Source organism: Bufo bufo, chromosome 5 (genome assembly GCF_905171765.1).
Source record: "Bufo bufo chromosome 5, aBufBuf1.1, whole genome shotgun sequence".
Classification (NCBI taxonomy): Eukaryota; Metazoa; Chordata; class Amphibia; order Anura; family Bufonidae; genus Bufo; species Bufo bufo.
This window is the reverse complement of record NC_053393.1, coordinates 279987155-280014674: the sequence shown is the minus strand read 5'-3', so window position 1 is coordinate 280014674 and position 27520 is coordinate 279987155. Positions and strand designations below refer to the sequence as shown.

Sequence of the window (27520 nt, the reverse complement as noted above, 5' to 3'; positions counted from 1 at the left end):
ATGTTGCTATTGGAAAACATAATACAAAACATTCTTAGGCCCCTTGCAGACGAGCGTGTCCGGATTAGGTCCGGATGCGTTGCATCTGCGAACAGGGAAAATCGTAGAGTAGGTACGCAATTGCAGTCAGTTTTGACTGTGATTGCGTTCTGATGTTCAGTTTTTATCGCACGGGTGCAATGCATTTTGCACGCACGTAATAAAAAACTGACTGATACCCAGACACGAACCCGGACTTCTTCACTGAAGTTTCGGGTTTCGAATTGGTGTTTTATATATTTTATTATTTTCCCTTATAACATGGTTATAAGGGAAAATAATAGCATTCGTAATACAGAATGCTTACTAAAATGTGGCTTAAGGGGTTAAAAAAATAAAATAAAAATTTACTCGCCTCATCCGCTTGTTCGCGCAGCCAGCATGTCTTCTTTCTTCTTCTTCTTTCAGGACCTGCCAAAAGACCTTTCATAACATAATTGCGCTCATCACGTGGTGAGCACAGTGATGTCAACGCAGGTCCTGCTAAATGAAGATAGAAGATCCTCACCACGCCATTACGTCAAATGCTTTGACAGGTCTTGAAAGAAGATGATGCTGGCTGCGCGAACTAGCCACATTTTAATAAGCGTTCTGTATTAAGAATGCTATTATTTTCCCTTTATAACCATGTTATAAGGGAAAATAATACAGTAAATTGACTTTAATGGGGTTGCTTATCACGATCATCTCCTAGCAACCATGCGTGAAAATCGCACCGCATACGCACTTGCTCGCACCCGCAATTAATTTCTATGGGGCCTGTATTGCGTGAAAAACGCAGAATATAGAACATGCTGCGATTTTCACGCAACGCACAAGTGATGCTTGAAAATCACCGCTCATCTGCACAGCCCCATTGAAGTGAATGGGTCCGGATTCAGTGTGGGTGCAATGCTTTCACTTCACACATTGCACCTGCGTGGATTTCTCGCCCGTGTGAAAGGGGCCCATATTGTCTTGGGTCCCTGAGGCGGTGATTATTTTTAGAAAAAACAAATAAAACAAAACACTTTCCACAGAGCACTACATGCCACTGGTTTTGTCCCCCTTACATTTTTTAATTTTTTTGGCGGTGCGGACCTTCACCCAGTGGCAGACCCAGGTATGTGGACCTTTAGAAAAAATGCTTGAGTACTCCTGAGTCACGGTTTAATTTTAATAAACTTTAATTATGGGTTTAATGCACAAAATAACAATTGCACCATCTTCATTTACAACATTTCCCAATCCCAATGAATTACAATCGTGCAGCTGTAGTCCAGGACCACATCATGGATTTACAGTAGGTCTGCCCTTTACTCTTCCATGGCTAACATTAAAAGCTTTAGTGATACAGAATGTTACATGCCAGCCTTTCTTTTCTATCACTAATGGAAGGACTTTATACAAATGATCAATGTGATTGTTGCATTGTTGTACAGTTAGTACATGATCCCAGAACTTAAGTATCCCATCAGTCAACTCCTGCTTAGTCCTTGGCTTTATTTCAGACCTTATAAATCTTCTGGAATTCCATATAGGTTTAGTACACCAGCACGGCCAACGCAGGACCTACCCATAAATGACATCCTTGCTTTCTCTGGGAGAGCTGTACCTGACATTCCTCTGACTGTCATCACCCCAGAACTGGCCAAATTATTGTTTGCCGCAAGTCACGGACAGCTGCATAGTTCTGCACAAGCAATCTTTCAAGACCATGTGCCCCATGCGATGTACTTGACCTGGGTCAAGACTGTGAACTTTGATGGCAGTCTGGCAAAGAGAGCTCTGCCCAGCAACTTGAAAGCGGATATTTTATCCAGGTGCCAGAATAGGTTCAGGTTGGGACTAACATAGATTGGCATTATCTGTGACACCTTGAATTCCTTGCTATGAATGCCCAGAGTCATTGGAGTCAATGCCCAGAGTGACGTTTCATTCACTTTCCAACTGTATTTCACTTGATAAATTTGACAGTCTGAGGAAGTTGCAAGTTATTAGATTCTGTAAATTAACAGTTTTATGATGTGAGAAGACATTACACAAGAATTTTTTGAAGCAAGTTTTTTATTTTAAACAAACAGCATTTCTACCATGCTACAGAATGTACTTCGATTTGTGTGATTGTTTTGCTGGTGTTATTGTAAGTAAAATAACCATATGTATCTGTTGGGTTTTATATTTTAATTGTACAGTAAAAATATGACTGTAGGCACAATGAACACAGAAGGACAGTAAATAAAATAATATAGCAAAAGGTATAAAAAATGTACTTTACAATCAGAAGTGTAAAATACAACTTTGGGACTGTGAGTAATTTAACCCTTTCCCAACCTATTCTATATGGGGAGGAGAGATGGCATTAGTGTTTGCTCCTCCATTAGTATGAAGGAGATCGCTACATGTAATAGCAGCGGTCTCCTTCAATAACGAGCAACGCAACGATTTCCAAGTAATAATATCACCATAGTGCCCTCAGTATTTATAATGCCACCCCTGCAGGTCCCCATGTAGTTCTAATGCCCTCTGCAGTTATAACTGCCCTGTACTGTGCCCTGTATTATAATGCCCCCTAAAGTGTCTATATATATGTTGGTAAGGCTGAAGTTCAGCCTGCATTTGTGGGAGGGGCTTGAGCCTTTTTAAACCCCACTCCCCTCACCTCAGTGGGCGTTCCGGTTCATGGATATTCACTGGCTATTGTTACGCGTGTCTCCTTGTATCTACGGCCGCCTCGTGCAGAGTTCGTCTCTTCAAGTGGTAAGTAGGGGGCTCTTTCGCAGGGCAGAGGACAGCGGCAGTCCGGCTCCTTCCCCCCGCTTCATTCTGCGGGTGCACGCGCTTCCGGGTTCCCTTCTCCGCCCGTCTCCCTGTCTGTCTGGCGGCCCGGCGACGGGGAGCGCACCTGGTAGCCGGCACGGGGGGGGGGGGGGGGGAAACTTGTCTGGCCGACTCACCTCTTGCCCAAACAACGGCGCACGGAGGCGTGCGTTCCAGGGTGGAACGCATGCACTTCCTGGTGCCGGTCCCCGGCCGCTCTCCAGGCTTCTGGCGGCAGGCGGCCCGGGGATGAGTGTGCGCACCACAGCATCTCCGCGATCATGGAGGGGGGGTGTTCTTGGGGGGAGGCTGGAGCACGAGTCGGCACCTTCGGCCTAGAAACCGGCGCACGGAAGTGGAACCCACTCGTCTTCTGGCGCCGGCAGTGACGTCACCCGCCCCCCTGGCCGGTCTCCCTGGTTACGATGTCAGCCTGCGTTCCACGTGGAGCACGGGCAGCCCGGGCCGGACAAGGGAAAAGGGGGGGGGGAGAGGAGGTTTAGTTCTCCAGGTGACTACACGGTCCAGGGCCCTGGGCAAGTCTGCCATTGAGTGTTCTAAAACCCGCCATCAGTGCAAGGGAACCACACATCAGAAGTAAAAAAAAAAAAAAAAAAGCCATATAGAAAAATAAATGAGATATAAAACCGCCATATAGGGAAAATTAGATGTAATTAAAACCGCCATATAGAAAATAAAAAATAAAAACACCATATAGAAAATAAAATAAAATATAAAACCGCCAAGGAGAAGAAATAAATAAATAAATAAATTATTATAAACCCGCAATATCACCAAAAAACAAACAAAAAAAAAAAAATACCCTGGCATCACCACGCCAGGGTACGCCTTTTTTCAAAATACAAGGATGGGTATCCTACATAGGACTAGCCCGGCTCTCTTGCACCTCTGGCACCTGGTCACGCCCAGGGTTGTCTGGTCTTCCTGGTTCGCCCAGGCCGCCGTTGTCTTCATGTCACTAGGTCTTTTGTCCGCTGGGCACAGTCGGGTGTCCGGTCACGGTTTGGTGGCGCCTCCTTCTTCCCTGGTACGCCCAGGGCACGGTACACTCCTCTCTTCGGTCAGGTGTCCGGTCCGATGCGCTCGGATGGTTACTTGGCCTTAGGGTGCGCCCCAGCCTGGCCAGTTCGCCTGGTCCCGCAGGTTGGAGGGCACCCATTTCCTCTGCGCTTTCAAATGTTTTTTCGCCTATTGCTTTATTTACAGGAGTTTGTTCCTATTTCTCCGTTCCTTTCAGTCCTGTTCAGGTAAGTTCGCACTGGCGCCACCTCGGGCCCAGTCAGGTCATGTTCACGCTTTAATTATGCCTTCGTCTGTTCGGTTAGGCCAGGTTCGACTGAGCCGTCCCGCGAATTCTATTACCGGTACGTGTTTCTCTATCTTGCACCAATCCGAATTCCATTACGTCATCACCCTCTCGTTTATTTTTTTTTTATTTTCCCCCTTTATTTTGTCATGCCTTTTTATCTTTTAGCTGCTCTGCCATGTCTCGGGCCTCGGATATGGAGGATGGCCTGTCCATCTCCGGCTCGATCATGTCAAGCCAGGCGGGTCCCTCATCCCTTCGGAGTTGGACCATCCCGAAGCTGTTGGCTGAGCTAAACCGAAGAGGCATTCCGCCCCCGGCCACCGCAAGGAAGGCAGAGCTGTACAAACTGCTCATGACCAGCCCCAGCACTGCGGCGGTGCAGCAGGAGGCGTCGGCCATCCAGTTGTCCCTGGTACAGCTACAGTCGACCCTAAATTCCTTTGTAGACTCGGCGGCAGATGTTCGGGCAAGGGTTTCAGAGCTCGAATCCCGGCCACCCGTGACACCCCCGGCGCCCGTCCCGCTGATGGCTCCATCCACATCGGGTTGGCTGGCTACAGGTACGCCAAGACCCATTCCCCAGGTGTCCCCCTCTCACTTCATTCCCGATAACCTCAAGAGAGACATTCTGGCAGGGAAAGATGTCAATCTGGCATCAATCCTCGTTGCCGCTCAAGATGCACCCGAGAATCGGGTCATCAACTGTGGCGATGTGTCCGTGGTCCTTCAGGCCAAAGACTCACGGCTCAACCGCAAGTTGACAATCCCGGAATTTGTCCTGGCTTTCAGCCTCTTCAGGGACATCGTCTGCACCGCGCAGCCGGAAAGGAGAGAGGAGCTGGACAGCTATTTATACCTGGTCACTGACCTGGGGCACAAGTATGGTGGGTCGGCCTTCTATGACTACCACCGTTCCTTTTCGGCTAAGGCGGCGGCAGCTCTGGCCCAGTTCCAGTATGTCACCAGCTGGTCTTTGATTGACACGGAGCTCTTTTGCCGTCACTTCGCTGGCCTCAGGGCTCCCAACTGTGCGACGGGTCAATCAATCTTCCACTCTTCTGAATGGTGCCCTAATACCGCACACCCGTCCCAGGATAGGGCCATCCCGGGGACCTCCAGTTCATTTCCATCTAACCCCTCCACGGACAAGCTGGGCAGACCCATTGTCTACTTGGGGAAGAGCCAGGTCTGCAATAATTTCAATTCAGGGGGGTGCTCATATGCCAGCTGCAAGTCACTCCATGTCTGCTCCCTGTGCTTCAGGGCCCACCCACGGTCCGCCTGCCCCAAAAAGTCTGCCAAAGGGTCCTGACTAGCGGACATCAACGTGGACCTCTTGGCGGCACTCCTTCGCGATCACCACGATCAGAATTTTGTGGCGTTCCTGTTGGCAGGCTTCCATCAGGGGTTCCACACAGGGCTCATCACTCTGCCACAAGTGCCCTGGGAGGGCAGGAATCTGCTGTCCGCCACCCTGGACCCTCCAGCAACTAGCTAGTTGCTCCAGTCGGAGGTAGCCAAGGGGTTTCTCATAGGCCCGTTCCCGCGCATCCCATTTTCCTCTTGGCGTATCAACCCCATCGGCTTAGTGGCAAAGAAGAACACCAATAAAAAAAGATTGATTTATGATCTGTCCGCCCCTCATGTTTCCGGAATTCCTAGCCTTAATTCCCTGATTCCCTCGGAGGAATTTGCCATGCGTTACTCCTCGGTGGACGACGCAATTCAGGCCTTCCTGTTGCATGGTAGGGGCGCTTGGTTGGCAAAGGTTGACATCGCAGATGCGTTTAAACTCCTCCCCATCCTACCTCAGTTGTGGCAGTTCTACGGTATCGAGTGGGCCGGGCAGTATTTTTTCGCCAACAGGCTCACGTTTGGATCCAAGAGTAGCCCATGGTTATTCGACCAGCTGGCCAAGGCGCTACATTGGATCCTGATCCATCACGGGGGCCTTCGGTCAGTCATCCACTACCTCAATGACTTTCTAGTTGTCGAGGATCCGCAGGGCGGGTCCGGCATTCTCACCGTCCTCCTCGGGATGTTCGCCATTCTGGCTGTTCCGATCGCTGAGTCAAAGACTGAGGGTCCCGCCACGAGGGTCTCATTCTTGGGCATCGTCCTGTATTCGGTTCTATTGCAGGCCAGCCTACCAGAAGAGAAGCTCACTCAGTGTCGGGAGGTCATTTCCAATGCGGCAGCCACGGGGTGCCTCACTAGAGTCGAGTTGCAGTCTCTTCTGGGGCGGCTCAATTTTGCCTCCAGGATTATGCCCCGGGGGAGGACTTTCGTGTCAAGGCTGCTCCAGCTTCTTCCCTCGGCACCCAAACAGGACAGCATCATCCGGTTGGACGGCCAGGCCATGGCGGACCTGGCCATGTGGGAGTTGTTCCTATCTCGATGGAACGGCGTCTCCTTTTTTGTATCGCCTTGGTCTCCCTCCTGCCCAACCATTTTTTCAGACGCTGCTGCATCTTGCGGCTACGCGGCCATTTGGGGTCCCCATTGGCTAGGGGATCGTTGGCCCAATACCATCTTAGAGGAGGCCGAATCCATCCGCACCTCCTCCCTGTTGGAGTTGTACCCCATCGTTGCAGCGGCACAGGCATGGGGTCACCTCTGGGCTAACTTTCCGGTGATGTTTGTGACAGATAACAAGGCCTTGGTTGACATCTTGGCCAAGGGCAGGGCCAAGTCCCCCAAGATCATGGCGCTTTTGCGCCAGCTGGTTTGGCTGGCCCTGTCACACAACTTCCATGTGCATTGTAGCCACATCCCGGGTGAGAAGAATGTGGCAGCCGACGCGCTGTCCAGGTTTAATTTCGAACTCTTTTTTCAGGTCATGCCGGAAGCCGAGCCGCTCAGATATCCCACCCTGCCTTTCAGTTCCCTGACAATGGACTAGGCATGCTCGTCTCTTCGGCAAGGGACCTGGTGCAGCAGTCCCTCGCCCCCAATACGGCCAGGGACTATCTTTCAGGCCTGAGAACTTTCCAGGAGTTTTCACGTCTGCACCCACAGGCTGGCCTGGCGGACATTCCTTACATCATGGCCTTCATCGCCCATTGTCACCACCAGTTGCACCTCTCCTACAACACCATTAAGTTGTACCTGGCGGGCGTCCAACACCACACTATGCTCCGCAACCCAGGGGGCGGATCCATTTTTTCAGCGCACGCAATCAAGGCCACCTTGCGAGGGGTCCAGAAGGGTAGGTGTTGAGGAACGGTTGAGACGTGTGCATATATATCCATGCATGCCTGCAAACACGTGCGGGCATGTATGGTATATATATGCATACATTAACCACTGCATCATGGGGTGATGCCCATGGTGATCCCCAGGGGCTCATGGTGGCCCCTGTGGGAAATATGTGGTCCCTGGAAGCTGTGCCCCCTTATAATCCCCCTTATATTAGTATATATATGTGCCCCCTTATATATATCCCCTGTATGCCCCAGATATATGCGAGGGTGTGTGTATATATAGATATGTGTGTATGTATTTGCACACGTGTCTATGTATATACACTTATGTCAGCATGACACAAGCAAAACATCTGATGTTTGCTCTGCATGGCCTAGGTCACATAGCGAGACACTGCAAAACAGATAGGAACATGACACACAGGACAGGAAACCAAGTCACGTGTTTCAGGTGTGGGAACAAAGGACACATTGCAAGGAATTGCCCTGGTGCAAGTAATTGCAATGTGTCCAACAGTATCAGCCAGGTAACAAATTGGGCAGTGGGGTCTAGTCAGCTTGGCCATAAAGGGGTTACTTCTCGGCAGCATCACCAGCTGCTGAGGGGTCAGAGTGGCCAAGCTAGGCTAGGCAACATTTGACACCCCTGTACTATTTGTTACACCGTGTGTTCCCTGTGTATGTCCATGTTGTGTGTTTTTGTTATCTGTTTGTAAGTTTTTCTTGATGTTGATGGTGGTAGTCCTTGTCTGCGGATGTGTTCTACCATGCTGATTTATGTAGTGGTGTAAGTCCCGTCTGCTGTCTTTGTTTCATTCTGTGTCCCCTTGGAGTGGAACAGTGTTATACTGTGGATCGAGAACGTATAGGTTTGCGAGCAGATAATATCACACGGGAAATCCTGCTGGTCGGGAGAAGGCATAAGGACCTTCTCCATGCAGCACACAAAGGATGATGTGATATTATTCTGGGCAACCAGGGTCTCAGATCGATACAGATAGCGCTGTTGTGCTCCAGGTTTTCGGTAGGGCTGTGTTGCGCTGGGGACTGGGGCGGACAGACAACATTGGTGTAATGTTGTGCTGCGCACTTAATTCTAGTCCGGTCAGGCAGCACAGCTCTGATAGGGATTGGACGCAGAGTGTTGGGCAGCAGAGTGTGGACCGTGTTCTTGTGTTGTGGGGTCCTGGGGAACCAGGGCATGACTATGCCATTGGTTCTGCGGGCCTCCACAAGACGGGATCACAGGGGGGAATCAGCCTGGGTACACATGAGTGGACAGGGATGCGGTGCCATCAATAACAAGATGGTGCTTTGTCCACAGAACTCCAGTTATCCTAACCTAGTAGGGTGGCCATCCTTATCTGTTGGTGCAGAGGGATGTGCAGCAGAGGACTCAATCCTCTGAAGGTAGGGTGTTCAGACACCAGTGTTGGGATAACGAGGGGTCCTGTGAGATAAAGGGCAGCCCAATACCTTTCTCTACCCATGGGTCAAAGGTATTGGGGCTGGGAATTTTCACATTAATTGCACTGTTAGGGGAGAATCTCCCCTGGGAGCGCCTGGTATTTTCTTCTGCCATAGGTGTAATTTTTATATGGAGCGGAAGAAAAACCTAGGAGATGCCACAGAAGAGGCCAGCTATTCCCCCTGACACTGTTTTGAAGCTCCAGAGGATCCCACTGGATTTTGGCAACTAAGCAACCTCTGCCTAGAGGTGTTCTAGAGAAGACTGTGCCACAATCCAGCGGGAGCATTATTTAAGGCTCTGGAGGAAGACTTGGGAGACGTTCGGGTGAAAGAACTTATTCAATTGTTTCACCCAGTGAAACTTCTTCTGGTTCTGGTCATCGTAATCTGAGGGTCAAGGGACTTACTGACCAAATACACCAGAACCAGACAGAACTTTACAGAACTATCCGGAGGAGGAGGCTCAGGACATAACTCAAACATTGTTCCTGTAGCCAAATATTGTATGGACACACTTTGTTTCCTATGAGGGTTCGGGACGTATAACTTGTACTACCCTGAAACCCCATAGCACATTGTATTTATTGATTGATTATGTTGGTTGATTGTGTACCCATAGAAACTTTAGGTACAAATGTGTGACAGCCTATACCCAGGGAAACTCGCCCAACGCATTGCGGTGAGTTATTATTTGGCTGTACACATTTGCATCCTATAGTAGTTTCCCATTGACACAGGGGTCTGCGACCTACCTGTGTCTTTGGAGGTGTAGAGATATGCCAGGTTGCATTAGTCTCTATGGGTACACACATTTAATGGAATTTGGTGGTGTTGGGAGGGATGTGGCATGTATTTTGTATGAATGGGGATAAGGTTAGGTCACGATAGGGACAGGCATCATTCATTTGCCACCTTGAACCCTGGAACGGTGAGGTTCTTAAGGGAAGGGCTGGAGGTGTAGTGTGACGGAGGTGTTCTCCGCAGTAGAATTTAGGTACCATGACCTCACCGCTTAAGAGTTTGACCTGCCTTGTAAAGACCTATTAATCTGTCCACGGGAGAACCGCACCCATCAAGATGGAAACAGACGTTGGATAGAAGAAAGTTGGGACAAAGACTGTAAGGGTGAACCCGCTCCAGAATTGGGGGGGGCGAAGATACCTGAAGATCGGCAGAATTACCGAGACACTGTGGGGGTGTGGTCACTCCAAAGTGGGGGTGGCCGACACCAAGAGACTGTTAAAGAAAGGCCAGTTAAAGACTGTAAGGGTGAACCCACTCCAGAATTGGGGGGGGAGGACGAAGATACCTGAAGATCGGCAGAATTACCGAGAGACTGTGGGGGTGTGGTCACTCCAAAGTGGGGGTGGCCGACACTAAGACTGTTAAAGAAAGACCAGCTAACCAAGAGACTGTGGGTGTGTGGTATCCTAAAGAAGAAGACAGAAGGGCAGGTCGGAGGAAGCTGGATTGGGGATGTCTAAGTACCTAAAGATCAGTGTGCACTACAGTTCTTCCTGAACTTCCACCAAAGATGGGGTTGAAGGGGGGCAAACATATCTCAACCCGTTCCCCCATTATATTGTCGTATTATATTCCGACAACAGGGGGATTGTTGAGGAACGGTTGAGACGTGTGCATATATATCCATGCATGCCTGCAAACACGTGCGGGCATGTATGGTATATATATGCATACATTAACCACCGCATCATGGGGTGATGCCCATGGTGATCCCCAGGGGCTCATGGTGGCCCCTGTGGGAAATATGTGGTCCCTGGAAGCTGTGCCCCCTTATAATCCCCCTTATATTAGTATATATATGTGCCCCCTTATATATGTCCCCTGTATGCCCCAGATATATGCGAGGGTGTGTGTATATATAGATATGTGTGTATGTATTTGCACACGTGTCTATGTATATACACTTATGTCAGCATGACAGTATGTATGTGGGCTTATTGCTGCCCATTCATACCCCCGGTTTTGTATGTGTTTATAGATGAGCCCCCAAGCATCTGTGGATATATATATGCATATATGCAATTCCAACTGTTATCAACAGAGTTGTTATAGCCTGTAGGATAACAGCTGATTAGCATCTAGTCCCCTTTTGTTCAGGCCCAAAGCAATCAGACGCTTTGGCACCGTTTGTGAGGGGACCTTCTAATCAGAGAACCTGTTTTTCCACACCTCTGCCCCATGGCCATGCCCATTACTCCCAGCATTTTTGGGACTAGGAGGGGGGGACTAAGGCACACTATGATGTCACATGCCTGAGGAAGGAGGAGGGGGTTGCTTTTGGGCTATAAAACCCCGAACCGGCCAGAGGTGCGCTCTTTTGCAACCAGACTAGATTCAGAGACGCATAGGAGAGAGGAGCTCCATGATGACCACCTGGATAAGGCCTAAGTATAACCCCTGGTCCTGTAACCCCTATATTTGTGTCCTTGATGTGATGTGACCCTGGGCCCTGATTTACCCTTGCCGTGTTACTGGACACCCTGATCCCCGAAACCCTTGCCTTATTGTATCCTTGTTTGTACCCCTGATCCTGTGATCCCCCAAACCCTTGCCTTATTGTATTCCCCTGTTGTACCCCTGATCCTGTGGCCCTATTAGTACCCCTGATTACCCCCACTCCCTGCTGTGTCCCTGATCCCTGCTGTACCCCTGGTAAACCTCAGCACTCACTTGCAAGTAACCCTTGCAGTGCTGAATCTATAGTGTCTGTGGCCTGCACTCCCTTGCAGTGCCACTGTTAACCCCGTAGGGACAGTGAGTACAGATGGGTGGGATATTGTTAATATTACTTGTATGTGTGAACTGTGTAGTTAGTTGATGGGTGGAATTGGGAATGTGTAGTTTAGGATTGTATATTTAGTGCTGTATTGTTAGTATTGCGTGCGTAGTGTATTGTTAGTAATAAATACTGTGTTTGGTTTATAACTATCTGTGTGGCGTGTGGTTATTGGCGATAGTTAGTTTAGTAAGGCGCATGCAGCTAGCATAGTGATCAGTGTAAAGTATAGCAAAGGTATTGTGTGTTATTATATAAAGGCATAGATGGGCGGAGTTATCACTAGATGGCTCCTCCCATTTATGAATATTAATTATCGATATTTGCATAAATATTGGTGATTAATATTCCCCCTTTACAGTAGGTCCAATCCCCCGTCCCGCAGGCAGGGCGTCACGGGGGAGATGTTCCGGAAATTGTCTTCAGCCCTGGATGGTGCTCCTTTTGGGCCCTTCTCCAGCTTGATTGTTAAAGCTGCCATGTATTTGGCCTTTTACGGCTTCCTTAGGCCAGGCGAGTTCTCGTGCAGTACGGCAGGACGGCGCAGTCTGCACAGAGAGCAGCTTGTGCGGGATGTAGACCATTACGCGCTGAAGATAATTACCACCAAAACTAGTCAAACAGGCCCCCCGGTGGAGGTTCAGTTTTTCCCCACTGGTAATGAATGGTGCCCGGTACAGGTGTTTGACCAGCTCATCCTCGCCCTCCGAGATGCGCCACCTCACAGCCCTCTACTACCCCATCTCAAGGGAGCTCTCACCACGGCGCAGTTTATCAGCCACATCCGCACGGTTGCTGCTGTCTTAGGATTAGACTCAGGCGCTATATCCGGTCATTCCTTCCGCATTGGAGCAGCTTCCGCGGCCTCCCGGCGGGGGGTCCCCGCCCACGTCATCCGAAAGATAAGGAGATGGCGTTCGTCTTGCTTCACCAGATACATACCTAATCCGCAGGTGGAGATTTCGCAGGCGTTTCGGTCATTGGTGTTATAGGTCATTGGTGTTATACATGATGTAAGTAATAAAGTCTTGCACCTTAACTATATTGTTGTCATTTTTGCCCCCTTTTAGGCTACTATCATACCCGGCTCCAGGCACACCCCAGCCGGTTTAGGTTCCAGGCAGGCGCGCTGCCAGAGTTCGTATTTTAGCCTTGACCACAAATATATATATATATATATATATATATATATATATATATATATATATATTTATTGGCTCCAGTGTTTAATGCTCCCCCATTTCCACAAGTAGTGCCAGTATATAATCCTCTTTCGACCCGACCTCCCTCCTCATATTACATGCTTTGCCAATAAATATATATTGACCACCCAGTATTGCCAATGGAGAATTCCCCCTGCAAAACAATATGACAGGTTCTATATTCTTGGGGGGGGGGGGGGGGGGGGGGGGCTGACAAGACATTCAGATGCAGGCAGCACATGGTGTTGCCTACATCTTTTTTGCCCCCATTGAAATGAATGGGTCCTCAAAAAATGTGGATCGGATGCAGACCAAAAATATGGTCATGTGAATGCACTAACGCTAAATACACAAAGTTTTTTGGATGAGGATTTGAAGCAGACCTGCCTACAGAAATGGATTGGAAAGGAAGGATTTATACTTCTGGCTTTGGCTGAAAATCGGCTGTGTTTAGCCCTGGTATGTTAGCATTTAGGATTATACCTTCTCATCTAAGTGTTCAGGCCTCATATTTACTGCTTATGTCAAGGTTCCAGTCTCCATGCCCTGTCTCTTTATTAGCTGTTTGTTTGCTCTGACTATTCACCATTGTATCCAGCTGTTCTGCGATTAGTCCCTGATTAAGTTAAATACAGCCCCTCCTCTATTGTTCACACCTAGAAGTGTAAATGTAAGGATTAGATACCCAGCTCAGCAGACAGTATCACACATAATGGGATTAGATACACAGCACAGAAGCTGGCATCACACATGATAGGATTAGATACAAGGCTCAGCAGACAGTATCACACAGGGTAAGATTAGATACACGGCTCAGCAAACAGTATCACACAGGATAGGATTAGATACCCAGCTCAGCAGACAGTATCACACATAATGGGATTAGATACACAGCACAGAAGCTGGCATCACACATGATAGGATTAGATACAAGGCTCAGCAGACAGTATCACACAGGGTAAGATTAGATACACGGCTCAGCAAACAGTATCACACAGGATAGGATTAGATACACAGCTCAGCAGACAGTATCACACATGATAGGATTAGATACGCATCTTAGCAGACAGTATCACACAGAATAGGATTAGATACACAGTTCAGCAGGCAGTATCACACAAGATAGGATTAGATACACAGCTCAGCAGAAATTATCACACACAACAGGATTAGACACACATTTTAGCAAAACGTATAACATGATAGGATTAGATACGCAGCTCAGCAGGCATTATCACACATGATATGATTAGATACAGAACTCAGCATGCAGTATCGCACACTAAAGGGTTAGATACACGACTTTGCAGACAGTATCACACATGATATGATTAGATACACAGCTCAGCAGGCAGTATCGCACACTATAAGCTTAGATACACGACTTTGCAGACAGTATCACACAGAATAGGATTAGATACACAGCTCAGCAGGCAGTATCACACATGATCGGATTAGATACACAGCTCAGCAGGCAGTATCACACACGATAGTCTTAGATATAGGACTCTACAGGCAGTATCACACAGAATACGATCAGATACACAGCTCAGCAGAAATTATCACACATGACAGTATTAGATACACATCTTAGCAAAACGTATCACACATGATAGGATTATATACGCAGCTCAGCAGACAGTATCACACATGATAGGTTTAGATACACAGCTCAGCAGACAGTATCACACATGATAGGTTTAGATACACAGCTTAGCAGAAAGTATCACACATGATAAGATTAGATACACAGCTCAGCAGGCAGTATCACACACAATAGGCTTAGATACATGACTGCAGACAGTATCACACATGATAGGTTTAGATGAGCATCTGCAGACAGTATCACACATGCTAGAATTAGATACACAGCAGAGCAGACAGTATCACACAAGGTAGAATAGGTACACGGCTCCGCAGAGAGCATCACACATGATATGATTAGATACACAACTCTGCAGACACTATCACATATGATAGGATTAGATACGCAGCTGAGCATTCAGTATCACACATGATATGATTAGATACACAGCTAAGCAGGCAGTAACCCACATGATATTTGGATTCTGGATTTAGTCTTTATTCTCATGTGTTTGACTTTAGCACATTTAATATTCTCAATAGATCTCGCCAAATCTAGCTAGGTCTGCCGCTAAATATCTCATATTTGAGGCTAGCTTCTCTGCAGCTTAAGCAATAAGCTAAATGTGGAGCACTCACCGCCCTGTGGTTGTGATGTGTTTTGCAGCTTTTTATATCCAATAGTTTTTATTAATTTTAATTAATAGTTTTACATTATAGATTAATTCCAGGACATCCACTTGGATGCAACCAACCTGGTATTCTGACATGTTAGTGTTTATGGCCACTGAGGTGTGACCTGGTTAACACTTTATTAGTAGTTGAACACCTTATTATGCAGTATAGAAAGCTTGACATTTTCTTGATTAATTAGACTGTATGGTATCCCTGGTGTATATAACACCTTAATGTAATAATTAAGGATAAGAAAAGAGCAAAAGAGAAAAAAGAAAAAGAAAGGTCAACAACAACAACAAAAACAAAAAAGATCAGTGAGACCTTAGTTTGCATTGTATCACTAAGTTTTGTAAGTATGAGACAATCATATTGGAGTCCAACTAGAGCAGTGGACTTTGTAATGTGTTAGGGTTACATAGTAAATGTACTAATAGACCACAAGTACCAAACATTCTTGAGATATTTTGTTGATAAGATAGAAGGGGTTAATGCCCTCTCATATTGCCAAGTGGTATTTATAGCAGATATCATCTCTTCTATTGAAGGAGCCACTGTCTCCTTCCAATGCCTGTTAATTACTAATTTAGCTATCACTAAAATCTTGCAGGCCTGTATTCTACTGCTTGGAGGCAGTTTTTCTAGATCTAAATATAGTAACGCTATATGTGCTCTGTTAGGAATTATGAGTCCCACAATGGAAGACAGGATGCGAAACACTTCCTCCCAATATTTCTGAAGGACGGGATACGTCCATAAAATATGTGGCCACAGTTTCTCCAACACAACGGTGAAGTCGTAGGGTATATTTTGTGCAGTTTATCAGGTGTCATATAGCAACATAAAAAGGTTTTCATAGCCGCTTCATAATGTGTACTGCATTTGCATGCTAATTGAACTACTTTGAGGGCAGATTCCCATTGTTTGGTTTCAAAGACACATCCCAAATCATCTTCCCAACGTGCATACGGTTGTGTTTTGCAAAAAGAGAATTGGGAGTCTATTAAGCCATATGCATATCTCATGATTTTAGATTTAAACTTGTGAATAGATATTGCTTGTGTACTACCTATGTTAATTCCTTTTTTATGTGAGTTGAGGAAGTGTCTTATACGCAAGTATTTAAAAAAGTCTGTGTTAGGGATATGGTATTTCTCTGCCAATTGTTCAAAGGTTTGTAGAAGTCCTGTGTCATATAACTGAGATACACATGAGATACTCTTTTCTATCCAATTTGAGAGATCTAAGTCTCTGATGTGTATATTTAAGTATTGTATTGGTACTGTGTCCCAAGAGATATTACCTTCTCCACTTACTCTTCGGTGGAATTCTCTCCAGCACTGCAGCGTGGTTTGTGTCAGAGGAGAAATTTGTGTTAATTCGGGTGTTATGTCTCTATTTTCAAAAGTAAGGGCATGGAGTGTTATTGGGAATATTAGGCTATTTTCTATATGTATCCAATTTGTGATCTCCTCTCTTTTCCATTTTGCAATCATTTCCACTTGTGTTGCGATATAATACGCTTTTATGTTGGGAACTCCTAGCCCTCCATATAGTTTGTGTTTGGTTAATAAAGAGTATTTAACTCTAGGTTTTCGATCAGCCCATATAAACCCAGATATGCATTTTTGGAGATCTGTGAAAATTTTTATCTGTGTTTTTATGGGTACTGTTCGAAATAGGTCCAATAGTTTTGGTAGCAATAGCATCTTAAAGGCCGCTATTCTTCCGGTCCAGGAGATTTCACATTTAGATAGTCGGGTTATCTCTTCTTTAATATTGGACAGCATGGGTAGATAATTGTGTTTATATAGTTGACTGAATGTGGAGGGGATGTTTGCACCAAGGTATCCAATTTTTTCAGTTTGCCAGTCCAAATGGAACTGAGTTTTTAAACGTTCCACTAGAGGGGATGCAAAACCTATTGGCATGGCTTGAGATTTCGAGGTGTTGAATTTGTATAATGATATTCGCCCGAATTGTTGGATCCATTTCAAGGATTTGGCCAGTGAGATTTCAGGGTCTGCCAAGGTCAGTATAACGTCATCAGCGTAGAGGGAAATAGTGTGTTCGCGATCACGTATATATATCCCTTTCACATCTGGATCGGTCCTCAGAAGGGTAGCTAACGGTTCCATACATAGAACAAATATTAGTGGCGAAAGCGGACAACCTTGGCGTGTGCCGTTTGTGATTTCAAATCTATTTGACAGGGTTCCATTAGGCTGAGGGTGCTGAATATAGGGCTCTAATAGCTTGCAGTATTCCATCTTTAAATCCAAAGCGAGATAATACTGAGAAGGCGTACGACCAGCCAATGCGGTCAAACGCCTTCTCTGCGTCTAAGGATACCAATAAAGATGGAATTTTTGAAGACTTAACATAATGCAATATATTCAGCACTCTTCTGGTGTTGTCAAATGCTTGTCTAGTCTTAACAAAACCTACTTGGTCTTCATGTATGAGGTTTAGTAGTAGGGGGGCTATTCTCATAGATAATATCTTAGCATAGATTTTCAAGTCTACATTAAGTAAAGATATTGGCCTGAAATTTTGAGGTTTATCAGGATCTTTGCCTGGTTTGGGTAATGTGACTATTAAAGCTTCTTGATTTTCTTGTGGAAATGAGCCATTAATCATAGCTTGTTGGTAAATAACTTGGAGGTGTTTTGCCAATAGGTGAGTAAACGTTTTATAATATTCTCCGGTCCTGGCGATTTACCTGATGGTAGATTGTGTATAGCTGAGGTTATCTCCGTTAGTGAAATGGCTTCATTTAAGGTATCCAGTTGTTTATCTGTGAGGGATGGGAGATTTACTTTTTGCAAGAAAGTTTGGATGTCAGATGAGGGTTGAGTAGTAAGTGGATCCGATTTTAAGTTATATAGGGATTCATAATAACATCTGAATTACTCTGCAATTTTAGTGGGATGCGAAATTTTTGTCATAGTATGTTGGTCTATAAGATATGGAATTCGGGACTTCTGAGTTTGTTGTTTAAGTCTAGTAGCTAGTAGTTTCCCAGCTTTGTTGTTTTGTGAGTAATAGCGTGCTTTGGTGTAAAATAGTTGTTTGTTATATTCTTCTAGTAAGTGGTCTCTTAGTTGTAACCGTAAGGTGTGTAGTTGTAACTGAAGAGTTTTAGTTTGGAGGGCTTTGTTTTGGGATTCGAGTTTTTGTATTTCCTGGGTTAAAGATTTCAGTTTTTCGGTTCTTAGTTTCTTCACTAAGTAGTTTAATTTTAGAAAGGAGCCTACTTGTGCGCATTTCAAAGGCAGAACGGATCGTTAACTGAATTTTGGTTGAGCTCAAAATATGTTTTAACATCTTGCTCAATAATCTTTTTATATGATGAGTTATTTAAGAGATATGAATTGCACCTCCATACCGAAGCTGGCGCGTTTCTGTAGTTTTCCTCCAGTATAATGTTAATTGGAGCATGATCTGACCATGATATTGTGCCTATAGATGCCTTGGTAGTTTGGAGAAGCACGTCTTTGTCTGCTAGTATGATATAAATTCTGGAGTAGCTATTATGTAATGCCGAATGAAAAGAGTAATCCCTCTCCGAATCATGTATCGTTCTCCAAACATCGTATAGACCTTCTTGCCATATCAGTGTCCTCAGTGAGTTAGTGGATGTATATCTAGAGGGTGTTGTCGTGTCAAGCTGTGGGTTTATTATACAATTAAAATCACCTAATATAAGGAGTTTGCCTTGTTTCATCCTATTTATACGGGTCATAACTTTTGTATAAAAGCGTATCTGATGTTTGTTTGGTGCATATATCGCAGCTATGGTGTATGCAATGTTATTAAGGGAACATAGTAAGATTACAAATCTACCCTGATCATCCTTGTATTGGTCTATTAACTTAAAAGCCTAGGTATTTCTGACCGCAATTAAAACACCCCTGGATTTAGTAGAATAGTGAGACTGGAACACCTCCGGAAATCCTCTGTTCCTAATGCGATGTGCATCTTTATGAAGAATATGTGTTTCTACTGCACAAAAGACATCACTTTTTTGGGTCATTGCCTCAGCCCACATTTGTTTCCGTTTGTGTGGGCTATTCAGCCCATTCACATTGAGAGCTGTTATGTGCAGAACCATTTTAATACAGAAGGGTAAGTTGATACCAGAGGACTTCCAGATGTTCCAAACCCACCACAATGTATTCCCATAGGTCTCTTAATCTCATACTGGTTATCACTGATCTCAACTGCTATAACACAAAGAAAAATAAAGAAAACAGAATAAACATAAAAAGAAAGGTCTCTGCTATTTTGACATTGTAGTTGGAATAAGAGCTTGTTGTGCAGAAACGGTATTTCAGTAAAACTTATCTGGTAGTAAGGATGGGTTGAGTCCAAGTCCTCAGTTTCCATCCAAGAAAGTAAGGGGAAAGTTCAACTTGAACTCGAAACAGGTTCCCTCCAACCAATACTCGAAGAGCTTGGGAGCACTATGGTATGTACTCCATCAATCCGGTGCACGACGCCAATCTTGTACGGCGTGTTGAGGAGAGGGTCTTCTCTTTATTTCAGTAGATGCTTTGATCCGGAGATCCTGGAGGAGCTTAGTACCCTCTGTGAGATTTTTGATCACATGCAGATCCTTATTGTATTTGATGATTAAGCGTGTGGGAAAGCCCCATCTATAGAGAATATTATTGTCTTTCAAAGCAGTAGTGATCGGTAGAAATTCTCTGCGCTGGCGCAGGGTTGCTGCCGAAAGATCTGAGTAGAGTGTGACTTTACTGTATGGCTCAGGTAGCGGGACTTGCTTTCTGGCTGCTTGGAGTAAGCGTTCTTTTACATGAAAAAAATGCACACGTGCAAGCACATCTCTTGGCACTGACTCAGCTAGGAATGCAGGTTTAGATATTCTGTGTATCCTGTCTATGACAGAGATCTGCTGGCAGTGATTGAGGCAGAAGAAGTTTGACAAGGGCTTGCAGATAAGTTGGTAAGTCTGCTGGTAAAATTGATTCAGGGACTCCTCTGAGTTTAACATTATTGCGGCGTGATCTGTCCTCCATGTCGGCCATTTTTGATTGCATCGCTTTGACCTCCGCTTCTAGATTATAATGTGCATCAATCAGTTCATTATGTGAGGAGACCAGTTCCCCCATTTTAGTCTCTATGTGTTCAACTCTGTTCTCCACTTCAGATATTGCTGCTTTAAGCGGCTGAACAACTTCTCTCATCGATGAGTGCAGAGAGTGTTTAAAAGCTTGCAGCATGTTTTTGAGTGATATTTCTGTGACAGCCTGTTCCGAAGCAGGCATGTCTTCAAATATGCAGACGGCTTTTGTTACTAGGAGAGCAGAGTTGTCCCCTTCTAATGACTCTCGCTGGCCTGAGGCAGAATGCAGGGTAGAGGATCGCGGCTTGCTAGCGCCGTCAAAATGGCTGCCACCCTCCGTGTTTGATGGAGGACTTCTCTGCGTACTCTATTGCGTATGGAAGGCCCGGGGTTCCGATCCGCTGCGTCTTCTGGTATGGATCTGAGTCACATCTCCTTCTGTATATGGAGAGGAGGCAGGTGAGGTCGCGCCCGTCCGCGCTAACTCCTGAGGCTGAGAGAAGTAAAAGTCCGATATTTTCTTCGGACCTGTGATGTTCTTTCTTCTCTTAGGCATCTTAGCTAGTTGATTAGCTTCCAGATTGGTGAGTTAAGGCACCGTTTACTGGGGTTTAGTTGCTTTTTTCGTTGTGGCTGGAGAGAGCTGTGAGCTCAAACGGCCATTTCTCCCAAGCGCTGGCCACGCCCCCCTTTTGAAGCTTTTTAGAGTTTAGTTACAATCTCGCGATATGATGTTGTTTTGCTCTCAGGACAAAATTTACACCACTTCCAGTTTGGAGATCAGGTAAGAGAGGACGCATCTGTACATGCATTTCCCATGTAATAGCAATTCTGGAGCATCTAGTCCTATGACTCCAGTCAGGGCTGCCATTGTCATACTGTGCAGGACACCCCCCCCCCCCCCCCCAACTGGCTCACATCCCTCTGTACCATTACTGAAGACTTCTAGCATTTCATTCATAACTTCTTGTAGAAATAAAAAAAGAATGTCACAGCATAGTCAACATACAAATAGATGCTTCAGAATTGTTATTACATGGGGAATACATGTAGCTATTAACCGCCTCAGCTCCCCTAGCTTAAACACCCTTAATGACCAGACCACTTTTTAAAATTCTGCACTACACTACTTTCACGGTTTATTGCTCGGTCATGCAACTTACCACCCAAATTAATTTTACCTCCTTTTCTTCTCACTAATAGAGCTTTCATTTGGTGGTATTTCATTGCTGCTGACATTTTTACTTTTTTTGTTATTAATCGAAATTTTTGCCAAAAAATGATATTTTTCACTTTCAGTTGTAAATTTTTTTTAAAAAAACTACATTTCTATATAATTTTTTTTCTAAATTTATTGTTCTACATGTCTTTGATGAAAGTTATAGTGTTTACAAACTATGGTACAAAAATGTGAATTTCCGCATTTTGAAGCAGCTCTGACTTTCTGAGCACCTGTCATGTTTCCTGAGGTTCTACAATGCCCAGACAGTAGAAAACCCCCACAAATGACCCCATTTCGGAAAGTAGACACCCTAAGGTATCCGCTGATGGGCATAGTGAGTTCATAGAACTTTTTATTTTTTGTCACAAGTTAGTGGAAATTTTTTTTTTCTTACAAAGTCTCATATTCCACTAACTTGTGACAAAAAATAAAAACTTCCATGAACTCACTATGCCCATCACGAAATACCTTGGGGTGTCTTCTTTCCAAAATGGGGTCCTTGTGGGGTAGTTATACTGCCCTGGCATTTTAGGGGCCCTAATGCGTGAGAAGTAGTTTGAAATTCAAATGTGTAAAAAATGTCCTGTGAAAATCCTAAAGGTGCTCTTTAGAATTTGGGCCCCTTTGCCCACCTAGGCTGCAAAAAAGTGTCACTCATGTGGTATCGCCGTACTCAGGAGAAGTTGGGCAATGTGTTTTGGGGTGTCTTTTTACATATACCCATGCTGGGTGAGAGAAATATCTCTCTAAAAAACAACTTTTCCAATTTTTTTATACAAAGTTGTCATTTGACAGAGATATTTATCTCACCCAGCATGGGTATATGTAAAAATACACCCCAAAACACATAGCCCTACTACTACTGAGTACGGCGATACCACATGTGTGAAACTTTTTTGCAGCCTAGGTGCGCAAAGGGGCCCAAATTCTAAAGAGCACCTTTAGGATTTCACAGGGCATTTTTAACACATTTGGATTTCAAACTACTTCTCACGCATTAGGGCCCCTAAAATGCCAGGGCAGTATAAATACCCCACAAGTGACCCTATTTTGGAAAGACACCCCAAGGTATTCCGTGAGGGGCATGGCGAGTTCCTAGAATGTTATTTTTTTTGCCACAAGTTAGCGGAACAATAGAGCTAGGAAATGGGGGTCATTCTAAATAAAAGTGGTACAATACCGACTATAAATGAGTATACATGAATAATGGAAGCTCTTAGCGCACATACGTGTCGGGCCCATCTACCAGGCGTCAAGGTGGCTTCCGCAGATGTGGTATCGCCATACTCGGGAGAAGTAGGGCAATGTGTTTTGGGGTGTATTTTTACATATACCCATACTGGGTGAGAGAAATATCTCTGTAAAAGTCAACTTTTCCCATTTTTTTATACAAAGTTGTCATTTTAGAGAGATATTTCTCTCACCCAGCATGGGTATATGTAAAAAGACTCCCCAAAACGCATTGCCCTACTTCTCCTGAGTACGGCGATACCACATGTATGACACTTTTTTGCAGCCTAGGTGCGCAAAGGGGCCCAAATTCCTTTTAGGAGGGCATTTTTAGACATTTGGATTCCAGACTTCTTCTCACGCTTTAGGGCCCCTAAAATGCCAGGGCAGTATAAATACCCCACATGTGACCCCATTTTGGAAAGAAGACACCCCAAGGTATTCCGTGAGGGGCATGGCGAGTTCATAGAAGTATTTTTTTTTTTTGGCACAAGTTAGCGGAAATAGATTTATTTATTTTTTTCTCACAAAGTCTCCCTTTCCGCTAACTTGTGACAAAAAGTTCAATCTTTCATGGACTCAATATGCCCCTCAGCGAATAGCTTGGGGTGTCTTCTTTCCGAAATGGGGTCACTTGTGGGGTATTTATACTGCCCTGGCATTTTAGGGACCCTAAAGCGTGAGAAGAAGTCTGGAATATAAATGTCAAAAAAAATGTACGCATTTGGATTCCGTGAGGGGTATGGTGCGTTCATGTGAGATTTTATTTTTTGTCACAAGTTACTGGAAAATGAGACTTTGTAAGAAAAAACAAACAAAAAAAAAATCTCAATTTCCGCTAACTTGTGACAAAAAAAAAAATCTTCTATGAACTCGCCATGCCCCTCAAAAGTGATCTTTTTATAGCGCCGCAGCGATTTTACAGTGTTGTTTCAGTGATCAGAAAAAAATAATTTCTGTCACTGCGGTGGGGCGGACTGAACGCAAGTGTGCGCACAAGATCAGGCCTGATCGGGCGAACACTGCGTTTTTTGTAGAGCCTATAGAACATGTCCTATTCTTGTCCGCAATTGCGGACAAGAAAAGGCATTTTCTATATAGTTCTGGCAATGTGCGGATCCGCAAAATGCGGAAAGCACATTGCCGGTGTTCGTGTTTTGCGGATCCGCGGTGTCAGTGTTTTGCGGATCCGTGGATCCGCAAAACACATACTGACGTCTGAATGGAGCCTTACAGGGGGGTAATTAATGACAGGGGGGTGAACAGGGAGTCTATATGGGGTCATCACCCCCCTGTAAGGCTCCATTCAGACGTCCGTATGTGTTTTGCGGTTCCGCAAAACACATACGGACGTCTGAATGGAGACTTACAGGGGGGTGATCAATGACAGGGGGGTAATCAGTGACAGGGGGGTGATCAGGGAGTCTATTTGGGGTGATCACCCCCCTGTCAGGCTCCATTCAGACGTCCGTATGTGTTTTGCGGATCCGTGGATCCGCAAAACTCATACGGACGTCTGAATGGAGCCTAACAGGGGGGTGATCAGTGACAGGGGGTTGATCAGGGAGTCTATATGGAGTGATCAGGGGTTAATAAGTGACGGGGGGGTGTAGTGTAGTGGTGTTTGGTGCTACTTTACAGAGCTGCCTGTGTCCTCTGGTGGTCGATCCAAGCAAAAGGGACCACCAGAGGACCAGGTAGCAGGTATATTAGACGCTGTTATTAAAACAGCGTCTAATATACCTTTAAGGGGTTAAAAAAAATCGAATCTACAGCCTGCCAGCGAATGATCGCCGCTGGCATGCTGCAGATCCACTCAATTACCTGCAGTTCCTGTGAACGCGCGCGCCTGTGTGCGCGCGTTCATAAGGAAATCTCGCCTCTCGCGAGATGACGCATATATGCTTGACTGTGCTTGAGTGAGCCGCCTCCGGAACGCGATCCTGCGTTAGGCGGTCCGGAGGCGGTTAAAGGGTTTCTGTGATCACAAAATTCGTTATGTAGCTGGATGACATTAGCGATGTGCTAATGTCAGCAGTACATAACTCTGTAACTCTTATCTGCCTACATGTCGCCGTTCGCCCAGAAAACAAACCTAAAATATGAAAATGAGCCTCTAAGTGCTATTGGGGTGTTGCTGCAGCACCTAGAGGCTCAGTTTCCTCACCGTTCGGGACGCCCATTTTCCTTTGATGGACATCTCTGCTCTGCGCTTTGAAAGTAATAGCCTGAGCCGCCCCGTTTAGTATTCATCGCAGGCGCAGTAAGTGAAGGACACTCGCCTGCTCCCTCACTGCGCCTGCGTCGAATACGTTGCTGAGCTCCCCGGAAGTGAATACAGCCGGCAGCAGGCGAGCGTCCTTCACTCATTGCGCCTGCGCCAAACACTAAACGGGACGGCGCAGGCGAGGGATTTTACTTTAAAAGCTCAGAGCAGAAATGTGCATCAAAGCAAAATGGGCGTGCCGAACGGTGAGGAGACGGAGCCTCTAGGTGCTGCAGCAACACCCCAATAGCACCTAGAGGATCAGTTGCATATTTTAAAAGTTAGTTTTCTGGGCGAACGGCGGCATGTAGGCAGATAAAAGTTACACAGTTATGTACTGCTGACATTAGCACATCGCTAATCTCAGCCAGCTACATAACGAATTTTGTGATGACAGAAACCCTTTAAAACAGGCATGTCAGAAGTGGTGACAGGTCCCCTTTAAGGTTCACATAATTTTGCCACTCTCAGAAGTGTGATATTGGATCAGTTTCCACAATAAAGAATTGACCAAGTCTAATATGTTATAAGTAATTCATGTTTTGTTTTTCTAGCAGAGCCTGTTACAAATGAGACACCGTCCACACCAGTTGGAAGACGAAGAAGTGACATTGGATCATTTCTTAAGAGAAAGAAAACCAGCGACATATATTTTGTATTACTCGTGTGGGCCATTATCATTGTCCAACTATGGCTTCATCTGTGGATCATACAGCTCCTTCCAGTACCTATTGCAGGTAATCGCTATATGTTCATGTGTTAACAGTGAGAACTGTATTCTGACATGTAGAGAACTGAAGAGACTTGCGCTGATGAGCAAAAGGGTGACAATGTTTTGAACTTTTGACTTTGACTCCATATCTCACCATCCACTACAGCTGAAACTACCATAATTTTATAGACAATCATCTTGGCTAGGTCATACATAAATTGGACTTGCAACAATTTAGCATATGGTTAGTTATTCAGATTCTTCTCATGTAACTGCATTGTTACTGTTTTGCTCCTGGTGGTCGAGCAATCTTTTTCTTGTATACTGCAAATTAAAACAAGTTTTCCCAAAGATTACTGGCTCGAATACAGGAGCAATAGAAAAATTAAAACTCCTGTACTCCACTAGATTGCTTCAAGTGTTGTATTTTATTTAACAAGCGGATTTCCAGTTTAAATAAAATTTATACGGCATTTAGCCTTCTTCAGAACACTGGAATAATTTACAGACATTTAATTATTAGAAAATAGTGCAAAGAATAATATAATGTACCGTGATATACACACAATAATTAAATAGAGAATGTTCTAGTCAAAGCATCAAATCGCAAAGTGAGTAATCCCGAGAGACCATAAAGAATAATAATCTTTGTACTGCAATCTGCCTAATGGGGGAGGGATGTCTTCCGCTTGAAAGTCCGTAATATAACGGGAGTAAAAGCCGTGTGTGCGGGGGCCAATGACAGAAAGATTGTGAGCAGAGAAAGTAATACAGGAACAGCCTTGAAGAAGATTTCCCAAGAAAAGAGAAACCGCATCATCCAGCTCATCGATAGCGGTATCTCAGCCAAGACAATTGCCAAACTGTATCATGTGATTGCCATGACAGTTGGAAGAATACTAAATTAAGTATTAAAAAGGTGAAGAAGCCTCGAGTTCAATATTGCCATAGGACGTGTCGGCTCGAGTTTGCAAAAAAGTACAAACAGTGGACAGTAGAAGATTGGAAACGGGTAATTTGGAGCGATGAGATGAAATTCAATAGACTAGGCCCTAATAGGTGCAAACGGGTCTGGAAAAAATAAGGGAAAAGGGTGCTAATGGATGGAGAAATTAAAGGAATTGTCGAGTTTCGGTGGAGGAAGCCTGATGATTTGGTGTTGTTTCACAGCCCGAAGGCGTTGGGTACTTAACTAGGATCAATGGTGGTCTCAATGCTGAGCTATATGTGAGTATCCTACAAGAAAAGTTACTTCATACACTCGAGTACTATGCGTATGAAAAGAACCAACATAGTGTTCCAGCAGTGCAACGACCCAAAGCATACATCAAGATTGGCAAAGAAATGGTTGAATGACAATCAAGTAGAGGTGCTGGGTTGGCCTCCACAGTCGGCAGACCTCAACCCAATTGAACACTTGTGGGTAGAGTTGAAGAAAAAGCTGCATTCGTACCCTACTGAATCGACCAGTATGCACCAGCAATGGGAACGTATAGAAAAAACCTGGGAACAGATTTTGTGTGAGACATGCTTGAATCTGATTGAGAGCATGCCCAGAAGGTTTCAGGCAGTGTTAAAAATCAAAGGTGGATTTACAAAATACTGACAAAACAATACAAATTTAGAATTTTAGGAGCAAATCAGTAACAATGCAGTTACATGACAAGAATCTGCATAACTAATCATATGATAAATAGTTGCAAGTCCAATTTATGTGCCAAGGTGATTGCCTATAAAATGATGGTAGTTTCACATTCGAATGTAGTGGATGGTGAAATATGGAGTCTGAAAATCCAAAGTTGAAAACATTGTTACCCTTTTGCTCGTCAGTGTAAAGTGCACATACAGGTTAAATAAATGTCGGATGAACATTTGAGCAATAGCTATTAAAACAAACCC

The 27520-nt window shown here is 45.0% G+C and overlaps 1 protein-coding gene across 6 annotated transcripts in view; it reads left to right on the top strand.

Moving 5' to 3' along the window:
• TMEM245 (transmembrane protein 245) overlaps window positions 1-27520 on the top strand; it is a 946795-nt gene that overhangs the window by 299174 nt on the left and 620101 nt on the right. For 5 of the 6 annotated variants that reach the window (XR_005778944.1, XM_040431820.1, XM_040431818.1 and 2 more), the window contains one exon: window positions 25464-25646. Coding sequence is in view for 5 of the 6 variants with exons in the window: in XM_040431820.1 (XP_040287754.1) it covers window positions 25464-25646 (183 nt within the window). In the remaining variant the exon portion in view is untranslated. The remainder of the gene's footprint in view (window positions 1-25463; window positions 25647-27520) is intronic. The other variant, XM_040431819.1, reaches the window with a different exon arrangement.